General features: G+C 40.9%; 3 protein-coding genes and 2 non-coding genes across 7 annotated transcripts in view; all 5 read right to left on the bottom strand.

Annotated features, from left to right (window-relative positions):
- rpl13 (ribosomal protein L13) overlaps positions 1-6,864 on the bottom strand; it is a 321,135-nt gene extending 314,271 nt beyond the window's left edge. For both annotated transcript variants that reach the window (XM_037454293.2, XM_062561766.1), the window contains exons 1-6: positions 6,737-6,864; positions 6,149-6,266; positions 5,579-5,720; positions 4,379-4,552; positions 3,750-3,806; positions 3,292-3,482 (exon numbers count right to left, since the gene is read on the bottom strand). In XM_037454293.2, the coding sequence (XP_037310190.1) occupies positions 3,324-3,482; positions 3,750-3,806; positions 4,379-4,552; positions 5,579-5,720; positions 6,149-6,252 (636 nt within the window). In that variant the 5' untranslated portion in view covers positions 6,253-6,266; positions 6,737-6,864 and the 3' untranslated portion in view covers positions 3,292-3,323. The remainder of the gene's footprint in view (positions 1-3,291; positions 3,483-3,749; positions 3,807-4,378; positions 4,553-5,578; positions 5,721-6,148; positions 6,267-6,736) is intronic.
- LOC119199741 (small nucleolar RNA MBII-202) lies at positions 3,603-3,686 on the bottom strand. Its single transcript, XR_005114919.1, has one exon. It is a non-coding gene; the product is annotated as a small nucleolar RNA MBII-202 (small nucleolar RNA).
- On the bottom strand, positions 4,622-4,701 carry LOC119199730 (small nucleolar RNA MBII-202). The gene has a single exon (XR_005114908.1). It is a non-coding gene; the product is annotated as a small nucleolar RNA MBII-202 (small nucleolar RNA).
- A 1,723-nt stretch (positions 6,865-8,587) lies between the features above and the next one.
- On the bottom strand, positions 8,588-11,775 carry gcshb (glycine cleavage system protein H (aminomethyl carrier), b). The gene is made up of 5 exons (XM_037490757.2): positions 11,535-11,775; positions 10,359-10,438; positions 9,325-9,388; positions 9,121-9,252; positions 8,588-8,995 (listed from the first exon to the last, which is right to left on the bottom strand). Exons 1-5 carry the CDS (start codon positions 11,674-11,676, stop codon positions 8,898-8,900), a joined length of 516 nt encoding a protein of 171 aa, XP_037346654.1. The 5' UTR covers positions 11,677-11,775; the 3' UTR covers positions 8,588-8,897.
- A 1,117-nt stretch (positions 11,776-12,892) lies between these two features.
- kars1 (lysyl-tRNA synthetase 1) lies at positions 12,893-19,281 on the bottom strand. 2 transcript variants are annotated; one of them, XM_037490735.2, is made up of 15 exons: positions 19,141-19,212; positions 18,228-18,390; positions 17,810-17,954; positions 17,547-17,712; positions 17,358-17,451; positions 17,011-17,197; positions 16,059-16,184; positions 15,729-15,848; positions 15,486-15,648; positions 14,729-14,902; positions 14,490-14,575; positions 14,324-14,409; positions 14,114-14,240; positions 13,853-13,996; positions 12,893-13,342 (listed from the first exon to the last, which is right to left on the bottom strand). In XM_037490735.2, exons 2-15 carry the CDS (start codon positions 18,365-18,367, stop codon positions 13,271-13,273), a joined length of 1,830 nt encoding a protein of 609 aa, XP_037346632.2. In that variant the 5' UTR covers positions 18,368-18,390; positions 19,141-19,212; the 3' UTR covers positions 12,893-13,270. The 2 variants fall into 2 exon arrangements, with proteins under 2 accessions (XP_037346632.2, XP_037346641.2); XM_037490744.2 differs by lacking the exon at positions 18,228-18,390 and having other exon boundaries at positions 19,141-19,281.
- Positions 19,282-20,942: the final 1,661 nt, after the last annotated feature.

The following is a 20,942-nucleotide window of genomic DNA, read 5'->3' as shown; positions in this document are numbered from 1 at the left end:
GTTAAATAGACAGATGTGCCAACAACTTATCTAAACCATCTAAAATGAGACGTTTGGGCTCCAACATGGGAAGTGAAACCAGATGCTTGGATGATGTTCTCACTAAGAACAAAAGAAGACAAATGATTTAGAAGACCAACTGGCACTGGCAGGTTTTGTCACACTTTGGAAAGAAATAGCAGGGACATCTATGACACATTTCACAGCGTAACAACAGGAACTTGGATATGGATATTTTAAATGGATTGTCCTGGAACAGCACATCCCGACCCGATCTTCAGACAGCTGAGACCCTCCGACTCTGCTCTCTAATCTTCACCAAACAGACACATGCACACACACACACACACACACACACATGTAGCCTCAACACGCACAAGTCTAATGTCACTCACATTAAAAATGATCATGAGATGATTAACAGCGGAGGTTTTTTGGACAGAAATGCAAGTTATGTAAGTATTGTTTCTTTATGCTTCAACCATCTCACAGTCCACCCACAAATGTATTATTTTCATGAATGTATTCCCAGACATTACATAACGTTTAGAGATTTTTTGCGATTGCACTGACTAAACATCAGCCCTCCAGTTTCTGCTAAACAAAAGCAGAGGCCACAAAAGCCACAGCAGCTAAAGAATAGACTAAATTATCCAATTTGTTCTTCCCAGAATTCAGTGTGAAACAGAAAAGAAACACTTGGTTTTGACTGTTAAAGAGCACCTTGAGTGATTTAAGTGCACTTTATGTTAATAGGAATTTCGACTGCAACTCTTATGGCCTTGAATGCCTGGAGGCTTTGAGATTTCAGGATTTCTTCATGTCCTTCAGACAGAAACAACATTATTTCCATCAGAGCGTTCATTGCATTACCACAACTGTCTCTCTGAGTGTCGAGCCATTTCAGAGGGCAAAATTAACTTGCGGGCAGGCAGGTGCATAAAATGATCCAGACAGATCGAAAAATACAACATTTGGCGCCCTGCTTTTTAATTATCTGCTCTGTTAAGCAACTGGGCAACTTGGACACCAAACGACACAAAGACCACATCAATTTCAGCGTCACTCTTTCAACTAAAGTAACAAGAAGACAGGCTCTCTGACATGGCCATCCCCTAAAGTCATGCTCTCTCCTGCAGTTTCTGATCCACCCCACTGCCTCTTCTTCCATGTGCATTTAGGGTAAGTAGGCAGTGTCTGCTTTGGGGCTCACACCTGAGTCCTCTTACGCCACAGCTCCAAACAACAGCCATCTGCTTCTGCTGCTGCTGCTGCTGTGGTTCAGCACCTCATGGGACCGTCCCTGCATTTACACATGGGTCATCTATTCACATCTGCCCTGTTTCTGTCCCGTCACTGACCGCACATTGAGCAATAACCCCAATGAAAGGGTCTGTTCCAATGGAACGTCGTCCCTCACATTGTTGGTATAACATCATCCAATTTTCCATCAGCAGCTCCCTAGAGGAGAAGTATTTAAACGCATAACATTTAGGTTTTTTCATTATTTTCAAGAAAACCCTATCCATTCCAGTATTTCCCTTTTAAGGGTAATCAATCACTGGGCTTGTGTTTCAGAAGACTCGACCACAAAGAACAGCTTATTGTATTTGCTGTAGTGACCTCTGTAAAAGTACAGAGATCTCCTTTCCCTTCTTACGTATAAACCTGATACACACGATACGTCACAGGAGTGGAACTGATACCGCGTTCATACAACTTCATTGATTTCAGTTGGGCAGTGGAATATTTGAAAAGCAATAACCAGAGGATGTTGAACGTGGGATGACGGACACAAAGGGTCAATCATCAAATTTGTTGCCCATTTGTTTTCTCTCAGTTTAAATGTTGATTAACCAACTCTTTTCAGCTGTAAATAGGTATTTTCTCATATCCATTGGATTACTCTAACCCACTCCTTATCGAAACTAACAAATTCAAACCTTTTAAACACATCACATGTAATATTGATTGATAGTTATATGTAGTTTATCATCCGACAAATGCAACTACATGGCTGACAAATGAAATGTGGGAGGGGCTATTCATTTTGATTTAAACTAAATGTTTTTCAAAATCCAGTTTCCTGTTTTGTGAATGTGTGAACAGATTATTTGGCAGTTCCTCACCCCAGGATAAACAGAACCATCTACTCGAGTTTCCATTTCAGCCATATCATCAATCGGCCCAGATGCTCCAAAATGTCTCGACTGTCCACTCACCTTCATTAACTGAATTATTTATTTGGGTTCAGGCAGACAGTAAAGGAGACACAGACAAGGACGTTGTCTCACCCCATCTAGAGTTTGTCAGTCTGTGTCTGATTGGGGATAATTAGTGGAAGTGGATATTTTATGCATTTGAATGGTTTCTCTGCGCATGAATTAGGCAACTTTATACTTAGTCATTGATCAGAATGCAACAGGAGGCTTAACATAAGCCCACACTTTATAAATGCCCTGATTCTTCGTTGTCATGGTGATGATTATATTTGCTGGTGTAGAAGGTAGCATGTGAACTACGTATTGATAAGTATTAAATTAAGGCATTTATTTTACAGAGCAAAGATTAGCTTTAGTTTTCATACAGGATGTTATGTGCAGGCAGACCTGATGGGCATTCAGGCATCAGGTCTGCCTGCACATAACATCCTGTATGAAAACTTTAATAGTACACTAAGGAGAGATACAGCAGGTTGCTACCTTCAACTTAACTTTAAAAATTGAGGATTGATAATTCCTCAATTTTAGTCAATACACCTTGCTTTGCTGGTAGGACTCCATTAATGCACTACATTTCTTGAGACTCTATTGCACTACATTTCTTGAGACTCTATTGCCCCCTACTGCCCCAAATTTGAACAAAATGGATTCACATCATGTGTACCAACCACTTAAGAATTCCCTCGCAACAGCAGTCCAGAGATCAAATCTTTTAAAGTGACTGAACCCTGTGCAAAAACCCCTCAATTCACTGTAGTCCTTCACACCGGTGAATCGCTCCGTAGAGGTATATTCATTTTGGGCTTTAAGTCACCAGCTTTGCGCCTAAAATGCCATTTGTCCTCAGTGTTTTGTTTTCTATGCCCCCTGCTACCAAAGTGAAGGGTAATGGCCAAGATCTCTGGCATTCCGGTCATTCAAGATGAACCAAAAAATGTTTTGACACACCCGTTAAAAGTTGTAAGATACAAAAATGCTGTAAATGTATTACCTGATCAGCTTCATTTAATCAACATTTTGCATCTTTGACTTGAGCTTATATTCACAACACACATTGATCTTTTTAACGCTTTATTTTGCAAAGTTCCATAGAGACCATTTTTACTTCTTTTTTTCCACGTCCTGATCTGCAGCATCCTTGGCTCTCTTGGCACGGATGCCGAAGAGACGCGCATTAGCGCGGGCCATACGCAGGCTGGCGAACGCCTTGAAGTTCTTCTCATCCTCAGAGATAACCCGAGCCTTCTCCTTCTTGTACACCTGGGAGAACAAAAAGACAATCATGTGAGGGATTTTTCACACTATGCATAATAATTATATATCCAACAAAATGCAGCCAATGTAATGCTGACAGACCCAAATATATTTTATATATATATAATATATTTTTCAGAGCAGTCATCAGAAATAAAAGGTTCAAGTGTATCATCAAAGAAATACAGAGATTCCGGAGTTTTTTTCATCATCTGACTGTTCATGTAAAACAAAGTGTTGGTTGCCAATGAACTCTTTAGGGAAAAGACTTACTGTTTTGATGGGCATGACTGGACCAGGAAGCTGAGTGGCCATCTTGAGTTCCTCCTCCTGAAAAAGACAAAATGTTAATTCTTCATTGAAATGTAAAAGCATCCATATTACACACCAAGGGGAGCTGTGAGGCTGATTAACACTTCGCCCTCACCAGCAATTGGGTGATTTAAAATGACTCAAAAAGAAACCATGGTAATTTTAACTTATAAAGAGTACAGGTGCAGTCTTTGGCCTTCTGTCTCCATTGTTAAGTCCCAACTGTCAGTTTCTGAAACAGGTCTTTAATGATTTTATCAGTTGGGTAATTAACAAGAAACCTCAAACTCATCACCAGAGTTGTGAATTTCTTGTCACATTTGAATTAAATTTAAACGTTAACAAGTGTTTCATCACTTTCGTGAGGCGACTTCTCATCCCATGAAATCAAATAACTTTTGACAACAGATCTGATGATAATATTCCATTAAATTCCAACTGACTGGCTGAGTAGCCACTAATTTAACTTGATAAGAGCAAAGCTTTGTGGGAGACTAATCTGTACCGTGTTTAGAAACGTTAAAATTAAATTTAATAAGTTTTATTTCAAATGTTCAAGTTCCACTGAACAATCTGAAAAAGTAACTTACAGTGCTGTCTCCCTTCTTGGGAGCAGAAGCCTTCCTGGGGAACAGGATGAGCTTGGAGCGGTACTCCTTCAGACGCTGTACGTTGGCACGTAGAGATTCTGTGGAGCGGTTGCGGCGGCGCGAGTCAACAGCAATGCCGATGGTGCGAGCGGTCTTTTTGTGGATGCCTGCTGCCTATAGGGTGAACACAGCACAATAGGAAGGGTTAAACCTGATAAGACGCCGTATTTATTTTTCATTTTGAGTAATAAACAGCAGTCATCAGATATAAGGGTTCAAAGTATTCATCAAGAAAATACAGAGATTCCGGAGTTTTCTCATCATCTGACCGCTGTGGCATGGTTTATATTTCTCAACACATCTGTCGATGGCAGGCTAGCCCTGGAACTTTATGCTCATTTCTATTGCAACTACAGGCTTACAGCTGCGCATTGATGGCACATTTTAATTAAACAGCATTGACAAGGCCAAACTACTTGTATGTGCCAATTGATATTAATACAATTACAACCAATAATGATTCAACACTTAAACTGATCCCAGAGTCTCAGTTCAAAGAAATATCTATAATATGTGCCACCATATAACAAGCAGGACATTTTTCAGTATGTTATGTTGCTCAGATTATACCGCTAATGTGGAGGATGAAACTCAGGATGTGTATTGTGCATTTACTTCATCATGGGCATTTGTTGCCCTCTACAAATTCAATACAACCAGTTATTGGAATCACTCATTACCAAGAATGAGTTCCAACACCACAGTTCTGTGTATAAGCTTTAACTACACAGGCCAACCAATAAATCCACACCTCACTAGTACGCTTCTGTGAGCCTACTTGTTGTGAGAAAACCCCATGCTCTTGGGTGATGCACATCAACAGTCATTTAACCGTTCTCCCACAGCAGCCAAGTACCGGGGAGAAATGGTAGGTAGAGTTTGGCAAAAATACTCTTGAAGCAGCCATTTTGCTACAGCTACAGAGTTTATCTAGTGGGTGGGATGCATGATTCATCAGATTATTGTGATCAACAGGTCTCCATGTGCTCAATGGAATTGCTGAGTTTAGTTCATGCTGACAAACCAGTTTCTAAAAGCACACACTATGTCAACTTAGTTATTTAGTTCCCAGTATGAATGGTTAAGAGCGGCGTTGATTATTCCTGCATGTAATACTACCAACAAACTATAAGGTCTTACCTTGAGTTCCTCCAGCGTGAAGCCACGTCCGGCACGGACCTTAGTGTGGTATCTGATTGTGGGACACCTGACCTGAGGCCTCAATGGACCACCGACTGGACGTGGAGCAATGAGACGGGCCTTAACCTGACGAGCCTTTCGCCTAAAGAAAGAGACATCCTTATCAGTAACATGTCAGTTGGTCCTAGAAAGGCACAAGTAATAGTCTGTGGTATGACTAATATGTAAAGACTATGTACTCCAGATGACATTAAAGTCATGTGTTCACATACAACCCTCAAAATCATGCAGTCACATCAAAACATTATCGCAAACAAAAAAACCTTACACTGAATATATTGTTAATACAAGAGTAAAATGGCTTGAGAGATCTTAGTTCACTGACATTTAACACGGTACACGCCTTTAAGAATCATAACAAATATTATAATAGTTTGTAGCCCTCCTTCAGGTTGTTATCCATTACTAAATGTCAGTGTAAAGAAAATGAAGGCAGCGTACGCATTACATTTAACCAAATCGGATATTTATTAGTTTTCTATTCTACTGGGACGTGCAGACAGTTCTCACCTGCGGATCTTCCTGGCTGGCTGGTTGAACCAGGTGCGCACTCTTTTCTGCCAATCTTTGTGGAAGTGAGGATTAAGGAGCATTCCATTCCGGCTGGGGGCCATGGCTGCCTACTACCCTGCAACAGAGCATTGCACACGGACATGAGCATCATGTCATGCCGGCACACCGTGGCGACCTGAAGCTACAAGCGCGATGCTAAGCTAGCAGGGTAGCGAGGTTAGCGAATGATTTGATACCAGTCGCATGATTCCTGCATGAAAAGGCTGGAACAGATGATAACTCGTCCTTGACACTTCGGTATCCATTAGGTGTGCTGAATTGTATTTCATGTAAGCCGTATTTTAATATGGAGCCATAGTTTGGCCTCTAACAGTTTGTCACACACAAACATTACTCGACCAGGGATCACTCATTATACGGATGTTCTTCAGCAATTTACCACGGAAATCTTAAGGCAATAATCATCTTATTTCAAAGGTCACAGCACGCTCTACCTCAGGTTGTGATCGAAATTAATATATACCTACAAAATAACAAGGATTAAAGGAGATTACGTTAGTAAATGTGGAGAAAAAAGTATCGTACCTTGTAGGGAGGAAAATGGCCGAAAGGAAAAAGGAAGTTGCAAAGCGGTGGATTGTGGGATATCCGTCAAACAGCCAATGAGCGAACAGAAGTAAACAAAGAGTATATAAATGAGAAATATCCCCTCAAAGAACATCGGCGCCAAAGTAAAACGTAACCATTGGTATATTGAACAATAGGAACTATACAATTAAATCATTGTAAAATAAGTCTAAAAATCTATATTTTCCCTCTTTTGATGTTCACTGTATCTTAACAAATAGATCAATATGCAGTGCACGACTGCGTGAAGACGTTCTGATACAGATTATGGAGGAAAACCTTGAATTACGTTTTAACAGTACACAGAAGGAAGTATTTCGTTTAAAATTAAGTAAGCATGTAAACATCACTTTTCAATCCACTTTGTCAAAATGCAGGAAAACGTCAAACTCCTACGTATGCTAGCGTGACAGTATCAATATATTCTAATTATTCAATCGATTGTAAGATATTTGTGTTTTTTATACATTCACATTTATGAACTTAAAATTGATGAAGTTAAATGGTCCATGGGAGTATTTCACGATTTCGTCACTTTGTGCCACTGGTTGCGGGGCTCTCGCCCTCCACCAGCAGCCAGCGGTGTCTTGAATACTGGCAATGTAACGGCTTCCAATTAGAATAACGATTATTTTGTGCCAGCCAGCAGAAAAAGAAAATTACTCCATGGGAGACGGGGGTAGCTATGAGTAAGTTAGTAAAATATTTATATTTTTTAACAATATTTGAGAAGGACTATAATACATGTTTGATATGTATCATGTTTTTGGAAGGTAGGAGTGGGGAGAATTAAAATATCTATAACCGGTTTCTCACCAGTTTCTCACAACCCATCATTAAGGCAATGACATATAGTGAACACGTACAAACTTGTATCCTGTGTCTGGATTCATGACCACATGCAAAAAACACTCCCTTCTGTTGAATGTTAATTAATAGCATAAATCAGAAGAGGACAGCACTGTCATGGGATGAAAAAACGCTTTTGTCTCGCACCCTACTTCCGATGCTATAGATTATTCAAAGTTATTGATATTTAATGATAAAGCCCATAGCACAATCTGTAAAAAGAAGTAGTCAAGGTCATCTAATGACAGAATCTTTATTAATCTCATGACATTTTTTATTTTGTGTTTGCTTCGTCTATGCTCGAACTTGTCTGGACTCGTATCTCTGCGTGAACCAAAAACCGGACATTCAGAAAGATAATTATATGCCTAAATCACGTTGAATTGCGCAATGGTGTCATATTAAGTAAAAACAACTTTTTTTTTAACCGTTTTTTGTTTTGTTATTTTGGGGAAAGATATCAGGTGGACAGGTCAAGTTGGATTGTACTCAAATAGGTCCTTCTCTTTAAAGAGGAATTTATGAAGATAATTTGCTCAAAAGGTAAAACTATCTGTCTTAAAGTTTATTTAAAATGTTATCAAATTACATACTTCAATTACTCAGTTTAAGTAAATAACTGCTCTTGTTTATGCATTTTCAGCCAGTGCAGTTTCTTTTCCCCACTTCATTAATCATTGAACAACTGCAAACTCTGCCATTTTTCACACAGGGCAAAGGTCCAGGTGTGTGGAGCTTAATCAAGCAAAAAGAAGCAGCACATATAGAGCAACACAATATGAACATGCCTTCAGACACTTTGCATGACCTTCTGTTGAAGCTGAAGTTGCATTGTCTTTCTCTCTGTGCGAGTTTGTGTCATCATCAACACAATGCTTCTACTTTAGAGCTGGAAGTAAGTTTTCAGACAAGGGTAATTTTATGTATACAATTATACAAGATAATATACAAAAAATAAATGAATATAAGAATCACATGGTTGAGAGGACCAAATTTTATTGATGTGACAAGGCTCTTACAATCACTTTGCAGATTCTTTGTACCGATACATTAGAAACAAGGGTATCCACTGATCTGGAGATTAAGAGCCCTTTTGTCGGGCTAGTAGCTAAACAGAACTAACCGTAGAGATTACTGAGAATTTATTTTCATTATTTTGATAACACAATTTCAGTACCAAAATAAATAATTGCCACACAATATGTTAGTAACCCAGCCTACTAATCTTTGACTGCAGTTACATTATAAAAACAACACAGTGTTTGTCCATTTATGCTTCAAGTGACTTAATAAATGAATCATACGCAGCTTGATCCATGAGGCCGTCAAGTTCTGCAGGCTGTTCCATCGTCATCTTGATAAGCCACCCTGAAAATTATATTTTAATGCTCTCATGAATAAGTGTTCTAGTTTGGCAACTTTTCAGCTATCTTGGCAACAAATGCGCTGAGAGAAATGTACTAGAGAAGAAAGACAGACTGCGAGACGCTTACCCTCCTCATAACAGGCTTTATTCACAAGTCCAGGATTGTCTGCCAGCGCTGTGTTGATTTCAGTCACTTCGCCTGCCAGGGGTGAGTACAGCTCACTGGCTGCCTTTACGCTTTCCAAGGCCCCAAACTCCTCTACAATACACACACACACGTCTCATTTCTCAAATTACTTTCAGAAATGTGCCGTGTGTTTAAGGTTCTTACCCAACTGTTCAAGTCTTTGGCCAACTTCAGGGAGTCCACAGTACACCACATCACCTAATGCTTCCTAAAGTGATAGAACAGCATTTTTATACAAAAAGAAGTATATAAAGTGAGTAAAATAAGTAATCGAAGTTTTGCATACAATTCTGACTGAAACACAAGACTGGGATGGCGATGTTGAAATATGCTGACATAGCCCGATACATTGTACTTGCATCAGAAATGAGCTGGGCAGTAGCACAGTTGATTGGGGAATTTGAAGCATGAGACTTAAATATCGTGAGTAGTGCAACAAACTCTACTGGGTGATGGGAATGTGCTGGGATTAATCTGTCGGAGCACGGCCCCAGAAAAAACGTAATGTCAAAATGTTCCCATTCAAGACATTTCTAGCTTTAACAGCAAGCCGTCTAAGATAAGGAAGCTATTAAAAGACTCCAGAATTGTTGAAGCTTCAGCAAACTTGAAAGCTTTAAAGCACTGCAGAACACTGACATGGTCATTTTTATACTTTTAGCTTCATATTTTCAATAACCACAAAAAGCTACTAGTGGCCTGAAGCCGTTTCCTTGCTTGTTTGCTCCAATAGGCTGTAGACTTTTTCATTTAAAGTCCAGCTTTAAAAAGATAATGAAAGTTCAACACACTATCACATTTCTTCTCAAAGTTCATTCCAGTCTGAAAACATTCCCCTTGATATTGAGCTAATCTACCTGAGTATCTGAGAACATTAGAGATCCTGATCCAAGAAAGACTATCAATATTTAACCGTACAAATAGTTTTTTAATATCTAAACCAGATATTACATTTGCAATGACAGGAGACGGAGGTTCAAGAACACGCCTGCCGTCATTTAGAGTTTTGAACGTCCTTCACTTTCTGCACAATCAACCATAAAGCAGTAGATAGTTGAGGACGAAGGGCAGTTCTGAATTCCAGCCATAAGGGTAGCACGATTTTTGCTATATTGCCCTCTGTAAAACTGTACCAATTGTGCTATAAACCAATGATTTAACACGACTCAACAACCTACCTGAGCATAATTGCTAATACCAACTGTGACGGTTCCACTTTCCACTCGCACCCACTCGTGCTTTTCTGTGAACTTTAGGGCTGTGGAGGGAACAAAGGAAATCATTTAGCTTCAGACAGCAAGGGGGGGGGGGGGCGGTGGCAGAGTGAAAGCAGAAAGAACATCTTACTATGGACCAAAGCGGCAGAAATGGACATTTTTCATGCAACAAGATGTACATTTAATGAGAAAGAGGGAATTTACAGTGTACAGGTTCCATGGGGGCAATCTAAAAAAAAACAAGTCCAAATCCTCATAGTTTGGGATCCTGCCCATCAGTGCTTTGATAGATAACAAGTTGTTATCAGGTTGCTTCTGCAATCAGCAAGTCAAATAAAATCTGCAGTATGCACGCTTTTATTCTACCCTCCTGCTGTCATCTTCAAAATACCTTGAGGGAAGAATCACAATGCCTTAACAATTTCTCTTGGCATCAGACCATGCATACAAAGACAGGTTTGAACCAGATTGGGAACTGTACAAGACGCTGGTGCATGATGGAGGGAAGCAGACTGCAGCTGTAATGTAGGGTTGACCTCACATCTTTCTAAATATCACAGTGCTTGTTTAAAGCTCTCATTTTCACATTCCACACATGGTTCCACACAAAATATTTTGCAGACCGGTCTTGAAGGTGTGGCGGATAATCAGACTAAATAACCCAAACACGTTGGTGGCCGTGCGCAATGAGGAGAGAAAGTAATTAGGTGAGAATCCGGTAAATTTTCAAGATAGATCAATCCTGCAGAAAAAAATCTAATCTTTCCGTGCTGTGACCCGATACCAAATGGGCCACGGCCCGGTGACGGTCCGCTGCCCTGTGGTTGGGGACCTCTGACTTAGCGCACAACACAAGGCAAATTCGGAGCTCGGGATTTGGCTGCTGCCCCTCGCGCCCAATTGTCATCAAATAGAGGCAAACAAAAACCTTGCGTAATTAGACAACATAACACGCGGCTGCTAAAGTCCTCTCGTGCTTGACAGCAACTTCGGAGTAAAAAATACCACAACAACTTCTCTCCTCCGGTCCGAGAGGAAGTAACGATCAGCGTGAGTTGTTTCGCACCATTACAGGAATGCATGTTAGTACGTAACGTCCCGGCTCTGTTGCTTCTGTTTGTTCATTTATTTATTTACCTGCGGACAGGACCGAGGTGGTGCCGTGCGTCCTCGTGGAGTCGCTCCTCCACGGCAAGCGAGTCCGCGCGGCCGAGCAGAGCTGAGGCGGTCTGCGAGAAAAGTTTGCAGAGAGGCATCGTAGAGCCACTCTCATCGCCATCTTCTGTCAGTGTGTGTGTGTGTGTGTCTGTGTTTTGCGTGGGTGTGTGTACGTCCGGGCTCGGGTGCAACTTGCGTTTGACAGCGGGAGCGCGCACCATCCCGCTGTTTGCGTACTCGCGCCGGAGGGGGCGGGAGGTTCAGCTCGGGTTAAAACGCGACTTTTAGGTCGCGAGGATTGAGACCGTTTCCTCCTCCCGGTAATCAAAGGAACGGGACACCCCCGGGGGATGTCTTCACAGCTTCTACTTTAGTCAAATGAGGCCTCTTAGAAGTAAAGGTCTTGCAATCAAAAATATTTGAGGAGAAGTACAAAATGGCTTCTTAAAAGTTTAAAAATAAAAGAGGTGGCCTTTTCAGACCGTTTAATTGAAATACTTTTATTCAAATAGCTGTATTAGAAGATGATCAATGTTTTTTTTAATGTAGAATTTAAATGTGTAAAGAAGCTGTCAAATAAAGGTTCCTTCTGAAATGTAGTGACAATAAAAGTATGACAAAACTTTACAGAGTACAGTACTAAATGTATGTAGTTAATTCCACCCATGCAAAAAGATGGCTTTGAAAACGAGATGGTGGGACATAACCACCTGATGCTGGAATTTGCATTTAATTTAACATTTTAAACCTTGCTTCAACTAGAACAATTTTGAGGTTGATCCCAAAGTACTGGAGTAATATGACGTTCACTCTGACTCCCCAAACACCGATAAGGGTTGTTCAGCCTTTAGTGCAAATTTGGGTTTAAGGATCGGACTGGGAAATACTGCCAAGTGGGTGAAATAATGTGGTCAGATACTTTACAATAAATAGAACCATAATTGTGGGGGGAAAAAAACACATGACATTTGACAACACCTACACACACACATAAGAAAGCATGTATAGTATTTTCTAATTTCTCATTAAATAAAAAAAAACTTAGTTTCAAAAGCCTAATGAAAGCTAGCCTTCTATATTGGAATAAAAGTGTGCTTTATTATTTTCTTCCATACAGTGTTGTAATGTGCTTTTTCCCTCCCAGGGGATAAGAATTTCCTCCCCAACACTGAATAACTTAATCTTTTAATTCATGTAGATAATTATTCAACTGTCGTTTCTATGTACAGAACATATTTTGTAATTTTGTAAGCCATCGAAATCTTAATCATATTCTGTAAACTCTTAAACATTGAATGTTGTTCTGTAAACTGACCGAAAACACGAGAGAAAACGACAACTATTCATTTGGACTTTATTTTGTCAGCCATGTTTTAATTTCCGGGCAGAGGAATATGGACTTGGTGGTGTAGCTCAAGTCTCAAACCTCTCATATACAAGCAGACCTGGCAAAACAGATTTAATGACAACACAGGGGCTTGAGCTTAAATATTTTGTGTATCTACTCTGCATTTGGTAGCTTGAATTAAGCATACTGGGAAATATCTCAAAATAAATTTAAAAATATTTCATCCAAGTTTTCATACAACAGCAGATCACACATGACTGATCAAATACCAACATTGATAAAACAAAAAACCTGCCGGCCCCACTGATGACCACAGGGAGGGAGAGGTTCCTCCCCCACGGTGCAGATAGTAGGAGCCGCCCTGTCATTAGACGGAGGTGCCCTCTGTAGGCGCTGCCTTGTTGTCGTCAGGCTTCATAGCTGGGAAGAGCAGCACCTCCTGCAAGAGAAGAGCAAACTCTTACAGCCCCCACGTCCTGTCTGACAGATGTTGGCAGCTAAAGTACGTGTGCATACGGTGCAAGAAATTTGCTTTCTGGATGTTATCGCTTTAAAGCGTTGTTCTTGTGTCCCTTTCATCACGGGTTTTCACGCTGTTTTTCAGTCCGAACAGAGCCTAAAATCCTTTTGGGGACACACTAAGTTGTCTCAGCTTGCATCCATGAAACTGTTTGTACTGCATATTTATGTAGAACTTAAAAATGACACGGCTTAATCTACTTAACACATCTACTGCTTTGCATTTCAGAAAAATTCCCACCACATGTTGCTCAGCCCGCCAGACATGATACGAGTGTACCAGACCAACAAAAGGGGACCCACTAGTTAGAAAAACAGCTTCCAATCGCTACTGGTGGTCAAAACATTCTCGTGTCTCGTGTGTACTGTATTTATTTTGTTGTGGTGTTGAAAAGGACTGCCAGCATGACGATTCTCTCGATAGCTTTACCTTGATGTTGTTGGAGTCAGTGAGGAACATGGCGAGACGATCGATGCCCATCCCCCAGCCGGCAGTCGGTGGCAGTCCGTATTCAAGAGCTGTGCAGAAGGTCTCATCAATGAACATGGCCTCATCATCGCCCTCGGCCTTCGCCTGAAAAAGATCCACCACAAAAATGATTTACTCACACTGTAACCATACAGAGCTTGAACCTTTCAGGCGTGAAAAGTACAAGTAGGAAAAAATATATATTTATACTTCTATACACACCATTGCTTGCTGCTCAAAAAGCTCCCTCTGTCTAATCGGATCATTCAACTCAGTGTAAGCATTGCAGACTTCCTTCTTCATCACAAAGAGCTCAAAACGCTCTGTAAGGCCTTTCTGTGTTCTGTGCCTGTAAGAGATCAAGTGTCACTATAAACCGGAGCATGAGAACTTCATACGGTCGTTTTGAGGTTGAAACAAGACGCTTCTCACCCTTTTGCTAAGGGACTCATGATTTGAGGGTGTTCACAGATGAAAGTGGGGTTGATACAGGTGACCTCAAGGAAATCTCCAACCAACTGTGGGGGGAAAATGTCTTAGCAAAGACCTCATGCTCAAAGAAGACTACTACAGAGGGCGATGTTCATGGATGCAGCACCTTGTCGAGGAGGCGGGCAGTGGTTCTGGGTTGTGGACACTCAACTCCTTTCTGTGCACACAGGTCGTCAAAGAACTTACGAGTCTCTGAAGAGTGTAAGAGAAACAAAGTAAAATCTGCTGTTAGAACAAAAACATTGGAAATATAGATGTGAAAAAAAGAACAATCGTTTCTCTCACATTTTAAAGGCGGTGGTCTTCTCACATAACGTGCATCCCAACATTTTTTCAGACTCTCACCGTCACTGTCGTAGCTGTCGGTAGGAGGGAACTTCACTCCCATCACCTTCTCCAGGTCTCGTGTCATGCTCACTCTTCTGAATGGCGGCGTGAAGTCAATCTCCTGGGCCTGTCCCTCTGGGCCATCGGGGTGATACGCCACCTTGTATCCTCCAGTGATGTGTTTCACCATTCCTAAGGCAGAGGGTAGCGTTGAGTTAGCATTGAGTGAACTAGTGCCGTTTTCCTATTTGTTCAGAGGAAACCTTCCTGTGACATATCTGAGAAGACGTTGAAAGGAAACTGTGCTCTATTGTATTTTCAAATGGCTCATCATTTCAAAAGCTCATTATTGACCTGATACGTGAAGCAAGTTTTAATGCCACCCAAATAGACATTTTACTGTCAATAGCCTGCGGTTGTCGCTAATCGGACTGCTCGTTTCATCAGACCAGACAGTTGCATGCTTTGAGTTTCATTTAAGTGAAAGCTAGGATGAGAAAGGGGGAGAATGCCATGGAGACTCCCATTATTACATGCATTACAATAATGAACTGATGACGACAAATTGTAACAAAGGGTCAGTAGACAGAAGTTCTGTCAGCTACTTTGTCAAGAAGGACTTTTAAAGACACCCGTCACAAAGACAAACTAAACGAGTCATGTTGGATCTTAAGACAGATGAGTTTTCTGGCTAATCACCATCTTCATGTTGTTCATTCACATGTTCAGTGGTTTAACCATTTCTCACTATGCCAGCTATCTGTGTTTGACTTACCTGAGAGTAGTTTCTCTGTGATCTCCATCAAATCGTGGTAATCGGCATATGCCATGTAGAATTCACAGGTGGTGAACTCTGGATTGTGAGTAAGATCGATGCCTTCATTCCTGAACTGACGACCAATCTCATACACTCTGTCTAGTCCGCCAACCACAAGCATCTGAGGGAAAAGTTTAAAATGCAGAATTATTATTTTGGCATATGTAACGTAAAGTGATGAAGACATGAAAGGCATATTACCTTGTGGTAGAGCTCTGGTGCGATTCTCATGAACAGGTTCATATCCAGCTCATTGTGGTGAGTAACAAATGGACGAGCCACTGCTCCACCAGGAATGATGTTCATCATAGGTGTCTCGATCTAAAGTAAAAGCAAACGCGATTATGCAGAGCTACAGTGAATGATCCTCTGTTCCTTAAATGTGGAACAAATCTACAAACTATTACAGGATCATAAAACCCCTTTTACTTTTGAGTCTCTAGCTCGTAAAAACATTTTTTTTTCAATTGATTAGTTTGTGAGACAATGTCTAATTGGATGTCTAAATAAAGTAGAGATGTTAACTCTTACCTCTAAAAATCCCAGCTGGTCCAGGAAGCTGCGCAGGTATGTGATGATTTTGGAGCGAGTTATGAACTTTTGCCTCACGTAGTCATTGAGAATGAGATCCAAGTAGCGCTGGCGGAAACGTGTTTCCTTTGATAGAAAGATTACACAGTGGTAAAAAATGCTTCATTGTTGGTCATTGTTATCAAGCCTGACGCGATAATCAATATATTGACAAATTCAAATTTTTGGTGCTACATTATATTCATTTGACATAAGGCTTGCGCAGCGCGCCATTCCAATGAACACATTTTCTCAAACCCTACCGCATCACACTAAGCCCGATGTTTTGCCCTGATGCTTACTATTTATTTGATTTATTTAGGATATATTTTTTCACAATCGGAATCTAATGTCTGAATATTCTGAGGAATAAAACGTTTTTTGTTCTGGGAAAGAGCATATTTGCATTATTAGGCCATTATATTGTCATAATGTAATCAGTGGCATAAAGTGGTCTGAAAACGAGATTTCTGAGACATTTTTGTGCAATAATCGCACAACAAAAAGCTATAGTGACAGGCCTCGTCATTGCTTTTGTCTCGACTAGTAACTTTGTTCCTTCAACACAAGCTATTACGAGCAAATTCTGTAAACTAAAATAACACCTCATTCAAATCTTCTTTTTCTGTAGAGACCAGAAAGAAGAATCTCTGGTCCGAATTTCTGAAAAAGCCACAAACCTTTCAGGTTGCATTAGATAAACTCGAATCCTTAAGCACAAAGGATTTGAACTTCTAACATTAATTATAGCTTTACTCCCTTGTCTTTTTGCCAGTATTGCATGTGCAATAGAGAATTTACTTGGAATCGTGTCACCTCATGTGAAAGTCACTAAACTGCCTCCCCTTCCGGAAGCAACAGTCAGTGTAGTTGGTCGTTCACTAAATCAGTGTCTAATCCCAATGGGCATTACCTTGTCTTTGAGGCCAAAGTGGAGGTGGGGCAACATGTGCAAACATGGCGATAGTAGGGTCATCTCGATGGGAATGATGCTCAACTCTCCTTTTTTTGTTTTCCCTGGGTTGCCGCGGACACCGATGATATCGCCACGACGCAGTTTGTTGTTGATTGCTGCAAAGGCCTCTTCAGACTTGTAGGTCCTGACAAAAGTTGGGAAAAAATGCAGAAATGAAATCACTGGACGCTTAATCTTCCAAGAGGTTTTATAATTTTCTGTTTAACTTAAACACTTGCAGCTCTTTATCGGTCTGCAGTCATGATGCCTATAAAACGATCTATATTGAACTTTGTACTCCGTACTTTGAGTTTGCCATGACTTGCAACTTGACGCCTTCTCCTCGCAGGTCGTAGAAAATGAGCTTGGCACCAGAAGCCCTCTTGGCATGGACGCGGCCTGCAAGTCAAATAACATCATTGATAGGGCATCTACTGCTAAACCACATAGAAAATGGAAAAAAGTAATGCATGATCTTAAACCAATCCTGGTACCTGAGACATTGAGAACAACGTCTGTCAGCTGATCTCCAGGCTGCAGGTTACTGTATTTCTCGATGAACCCTGTGAGTGAGAGGTCGACATGATACTTGTGGGGGTAAGGGTCCTCTGCTGTGCCCTTCAGCTCCTGGATGGCCTGGGTGCGGATCTTGTAGTATTGCTATATCAGAGGGAAACATATTGCATTAATACAAAAAGTTAAAAACGTTAAGGGTACAAGAAAATTCTGATTTATAGTCAACACAGAAAAAGCTTACATTTGGGTCGAGCGTCTCCTCATCCAATCCAGAGGCATTTTGCGCTCCCTGGTCGTTGGATTCTTTCTTTTGGTCCAACTGCTCTTTGATCTTGGCTTCTTTTTCGGCCACCTTCTTGTCGGCTTTCATTCGTCTCTTCAGCTCACTGATAAGAAAGAGGAAGCAGAGAGCAAAGTTAAAAGGTTGGATATTGTAGTTTGCTGTCAGTGATTCATTAACAGATAACACTGCTGGGATGTTCACAAGGTTTAACAAAACATATGAGCACACAAACATATAGTTTCCAACATAACAACACTGTACGTTTACGTTGACTAATAACGGAGACAAACACACACGCAGAAGGGGATAGGGGATCATATTTTCTCTGATGACAAAAGGTTGGTCGTGTTTCTCATTGGAATGGAAATCCACCAACCTTTTGTCACCTCTCCAACGGATCCCGTAAATATGAGTCGAGACTGCCTCTGTACACGGGGCAGCACATTTAAACCACTGCCCCCTGAGCCCAAAGGCCTGGCACAGCTGCTGCCTGGCTGCCCTGACCAGGCACAGCATGCTGAGCTACTCAGCGGACAGACCTGAGGACATAGACAGACAACGTGGCTTGCAGCATCTATAACTGGCTGTCTGGGGCCAGAGAGGCACTGTATAGAGACATGGACCCTCGCCACAGCACAAATGAAGACACTTAACGTAAAGTGGGAAGGAAAACGGAAGAAGACACCATATTTTAAATTGAGATTAGTTTTCCTTTCCCTTTTAGCTGGGGCGTCTCACAGAACGTAAAAACGCGACTGCTAGCGAGTAACGTCAACGCCACGGAAAGTCAACGAAGGACAACACGGTTAACATTAGCATGGTTTTAATTAAGCGTTGTCGAGACGGCTTTATAGCTTTATAATACAACAACAAAGTTCTCTCCCTGAGTCAAATGATTGAATATATCCTACGTTAAGATTAATAGCGAACGCAAGGAAAATATAGCAAACGATTTCACGACAGACATGTGGAGAACGTTTCTAGATTCTACTGTGGATCTTGTAGTTTTACAGATTTAAAAAAGTCACTATCGTGATAGGGTTCAGCTCATGTCCAGGACTACAAGTCCCAGATACAGCACCGAACTGAATCCTGGGATGTGTAGGCGTTTACTGTGTCAGACGCGTGGACGTATCCCTCACTTGGGTATCATGTTGTTACTTGATGCAACACTCTATCGTAATTCACAGCCAAATTGAAACGGTCAAAACTTCCGAACAACCGCATAATCGATATAAATGCCACCACGCGAAAAGTTAACATGTAACGGAGGGAAATTATAAGCTCACTTTTTGCTGAGTTTCTCTCCGTCCGGCGCCTTTTCGTCGGCCATGTTGAAGCTGCTGCGAGCTGAGAGAGCAAATCACGTGAACACGTCGAGAAAACGCGAGAACTTGAAGTTGCGTTTGTGTTTCGTTGACTGTCGGAAATTAGTAAACGCTACAGAGAGAGCGATACTGCAATAGATTTCAAACATATCTACATTATCTACATATCTACATATCACGAAAAGAATGACTTGTGGTATGGAGGTTGTAATTTATTTGTGTCCAGATGGTACCCGGATAGAATATTTGAGTATTTGAGGCGTCCCCCCTCGTTCCAAAGACATGCAGTACCCCTCTTGTCTGATGTTAACTGGGATTGACCCAGACCGGTGGTCCTGCCGTACACTTGTTCTGCTACTTGCAATTACTTGTATAATTTCTGTTAGATGAGTTGAATGTATTGTACATCTTTTACATTGTTGATTCTGTACACATGACATCCATTGCAGTCTGTCCATCCCGGGAGAGGGATCCCTCCTCTGACGTTCTCCCTAAGGTTTCTTCCCTTTTTTCCCCATTGAAGGTTTTTTTTATTCGTTTTTCCTGTGCCGATGTGAGGGTTTCGGGACAGAGGATGTTGCATGTGTACAGACTGTAAAGCCCTCTGAAGCAAATTTGTCATTTGCGATTTTTGGCTATACAAAATAAAAGGAATTGAATTGACCCCCCCCCCCCAAGGATAAGTGGTGTAGATGATGATTGACTGATCAAGTGGGCAATCAATGTTAGTAAGGCCTTATCCAGAATAGAAGTTTCACAATTCAAAATCCAACATGAACTGTAGGGTTTCTTAGCTCTAATGAAATAAAAACAGACTACTTTGTCTTCTGTCTGTGTGAGGCAAAGTACAGGAGGGAACATTTCTCAACAACCGAAGTAAAGCAAAACCATTATCAATTGGTTGTTGATCTGAATCTGATGACTTATTTCAAAACATTTTTTTGCTTTTAACACAGGCCGATGTTAGATTTCTAAGGTTCTGGGGCATTTAACGCAAGAAGAGTCAATGGGATAACACTTGGGACGAGGGACACTTAGGGCAAAACTGCCATTCAGTTGTAGACAAGCTGTAGCAAAGTGGGTGAATTTTATCATCTCAAAAGACGATAGGAGTGTGTATACTTCCATGAAAACTACATAAAAACCTCCCCATCCATCAGTCACAGACCAACGTCTTTAGCTGTGTCAGGGCAGGTGCTTCTGCATGGTATCATCTAAAACTAAACATTTCTACACACATTTCTGAATCCATATATGCTCATCCCAAAGTCATGCATGTGCATAACTTACACCCAAAACATTAAATAAAACCTCAGTGGCCGAACATTTATATAATTTATGTTTAATATAGATAGCAGCAAGTTGACAGAAATGTAATTGCAAGATGATTAAAAACAACAAAAGAAATCAGAAACCTTAGAACCCACTGTACCAGCAAACACAAAGCCTGGATCCACAGGAACCCTACAAGCAAGAAGGTGAGACTAAAAACCAATGGGGACCTTTGTTTCTCACACACACAGGAATGAGATCGTTATCGACAAGAGATATTTGCATTTTAACTGACTAAATATTTTAAATCGGTTTCAGGCAAAGCAAAGAAGATATTACAACAAGCAACATAAATAATAGAAAGAACTTCTACATCGGTTTCTCCTTTATGCTGAAAACAGGAGATGTTATTTAGAAAAATATATATTCAAAAACTAACAGATCTACATTTACAGTATATTAGCTGCACAGCAGTTTCAGGGGAAATTAGT

The sequence above is a fragment of the Pungitius pungitius genome, chromosome 4, assembly GCF_949316345.1.
Source record: "Pungitius pungitius chromosome 4, fPunPun2.1, whole genome shotgun sequence".
Lineage (NCBI taxonomy): Eukaryota > Metazoa > Chordata > Actinopteri > Perciformes > Gasterosteidae > Pungitius > Pungitius pungitius.
This window is presented reverse-complemented; position numbering and strand designations above follow the sequence as displayed.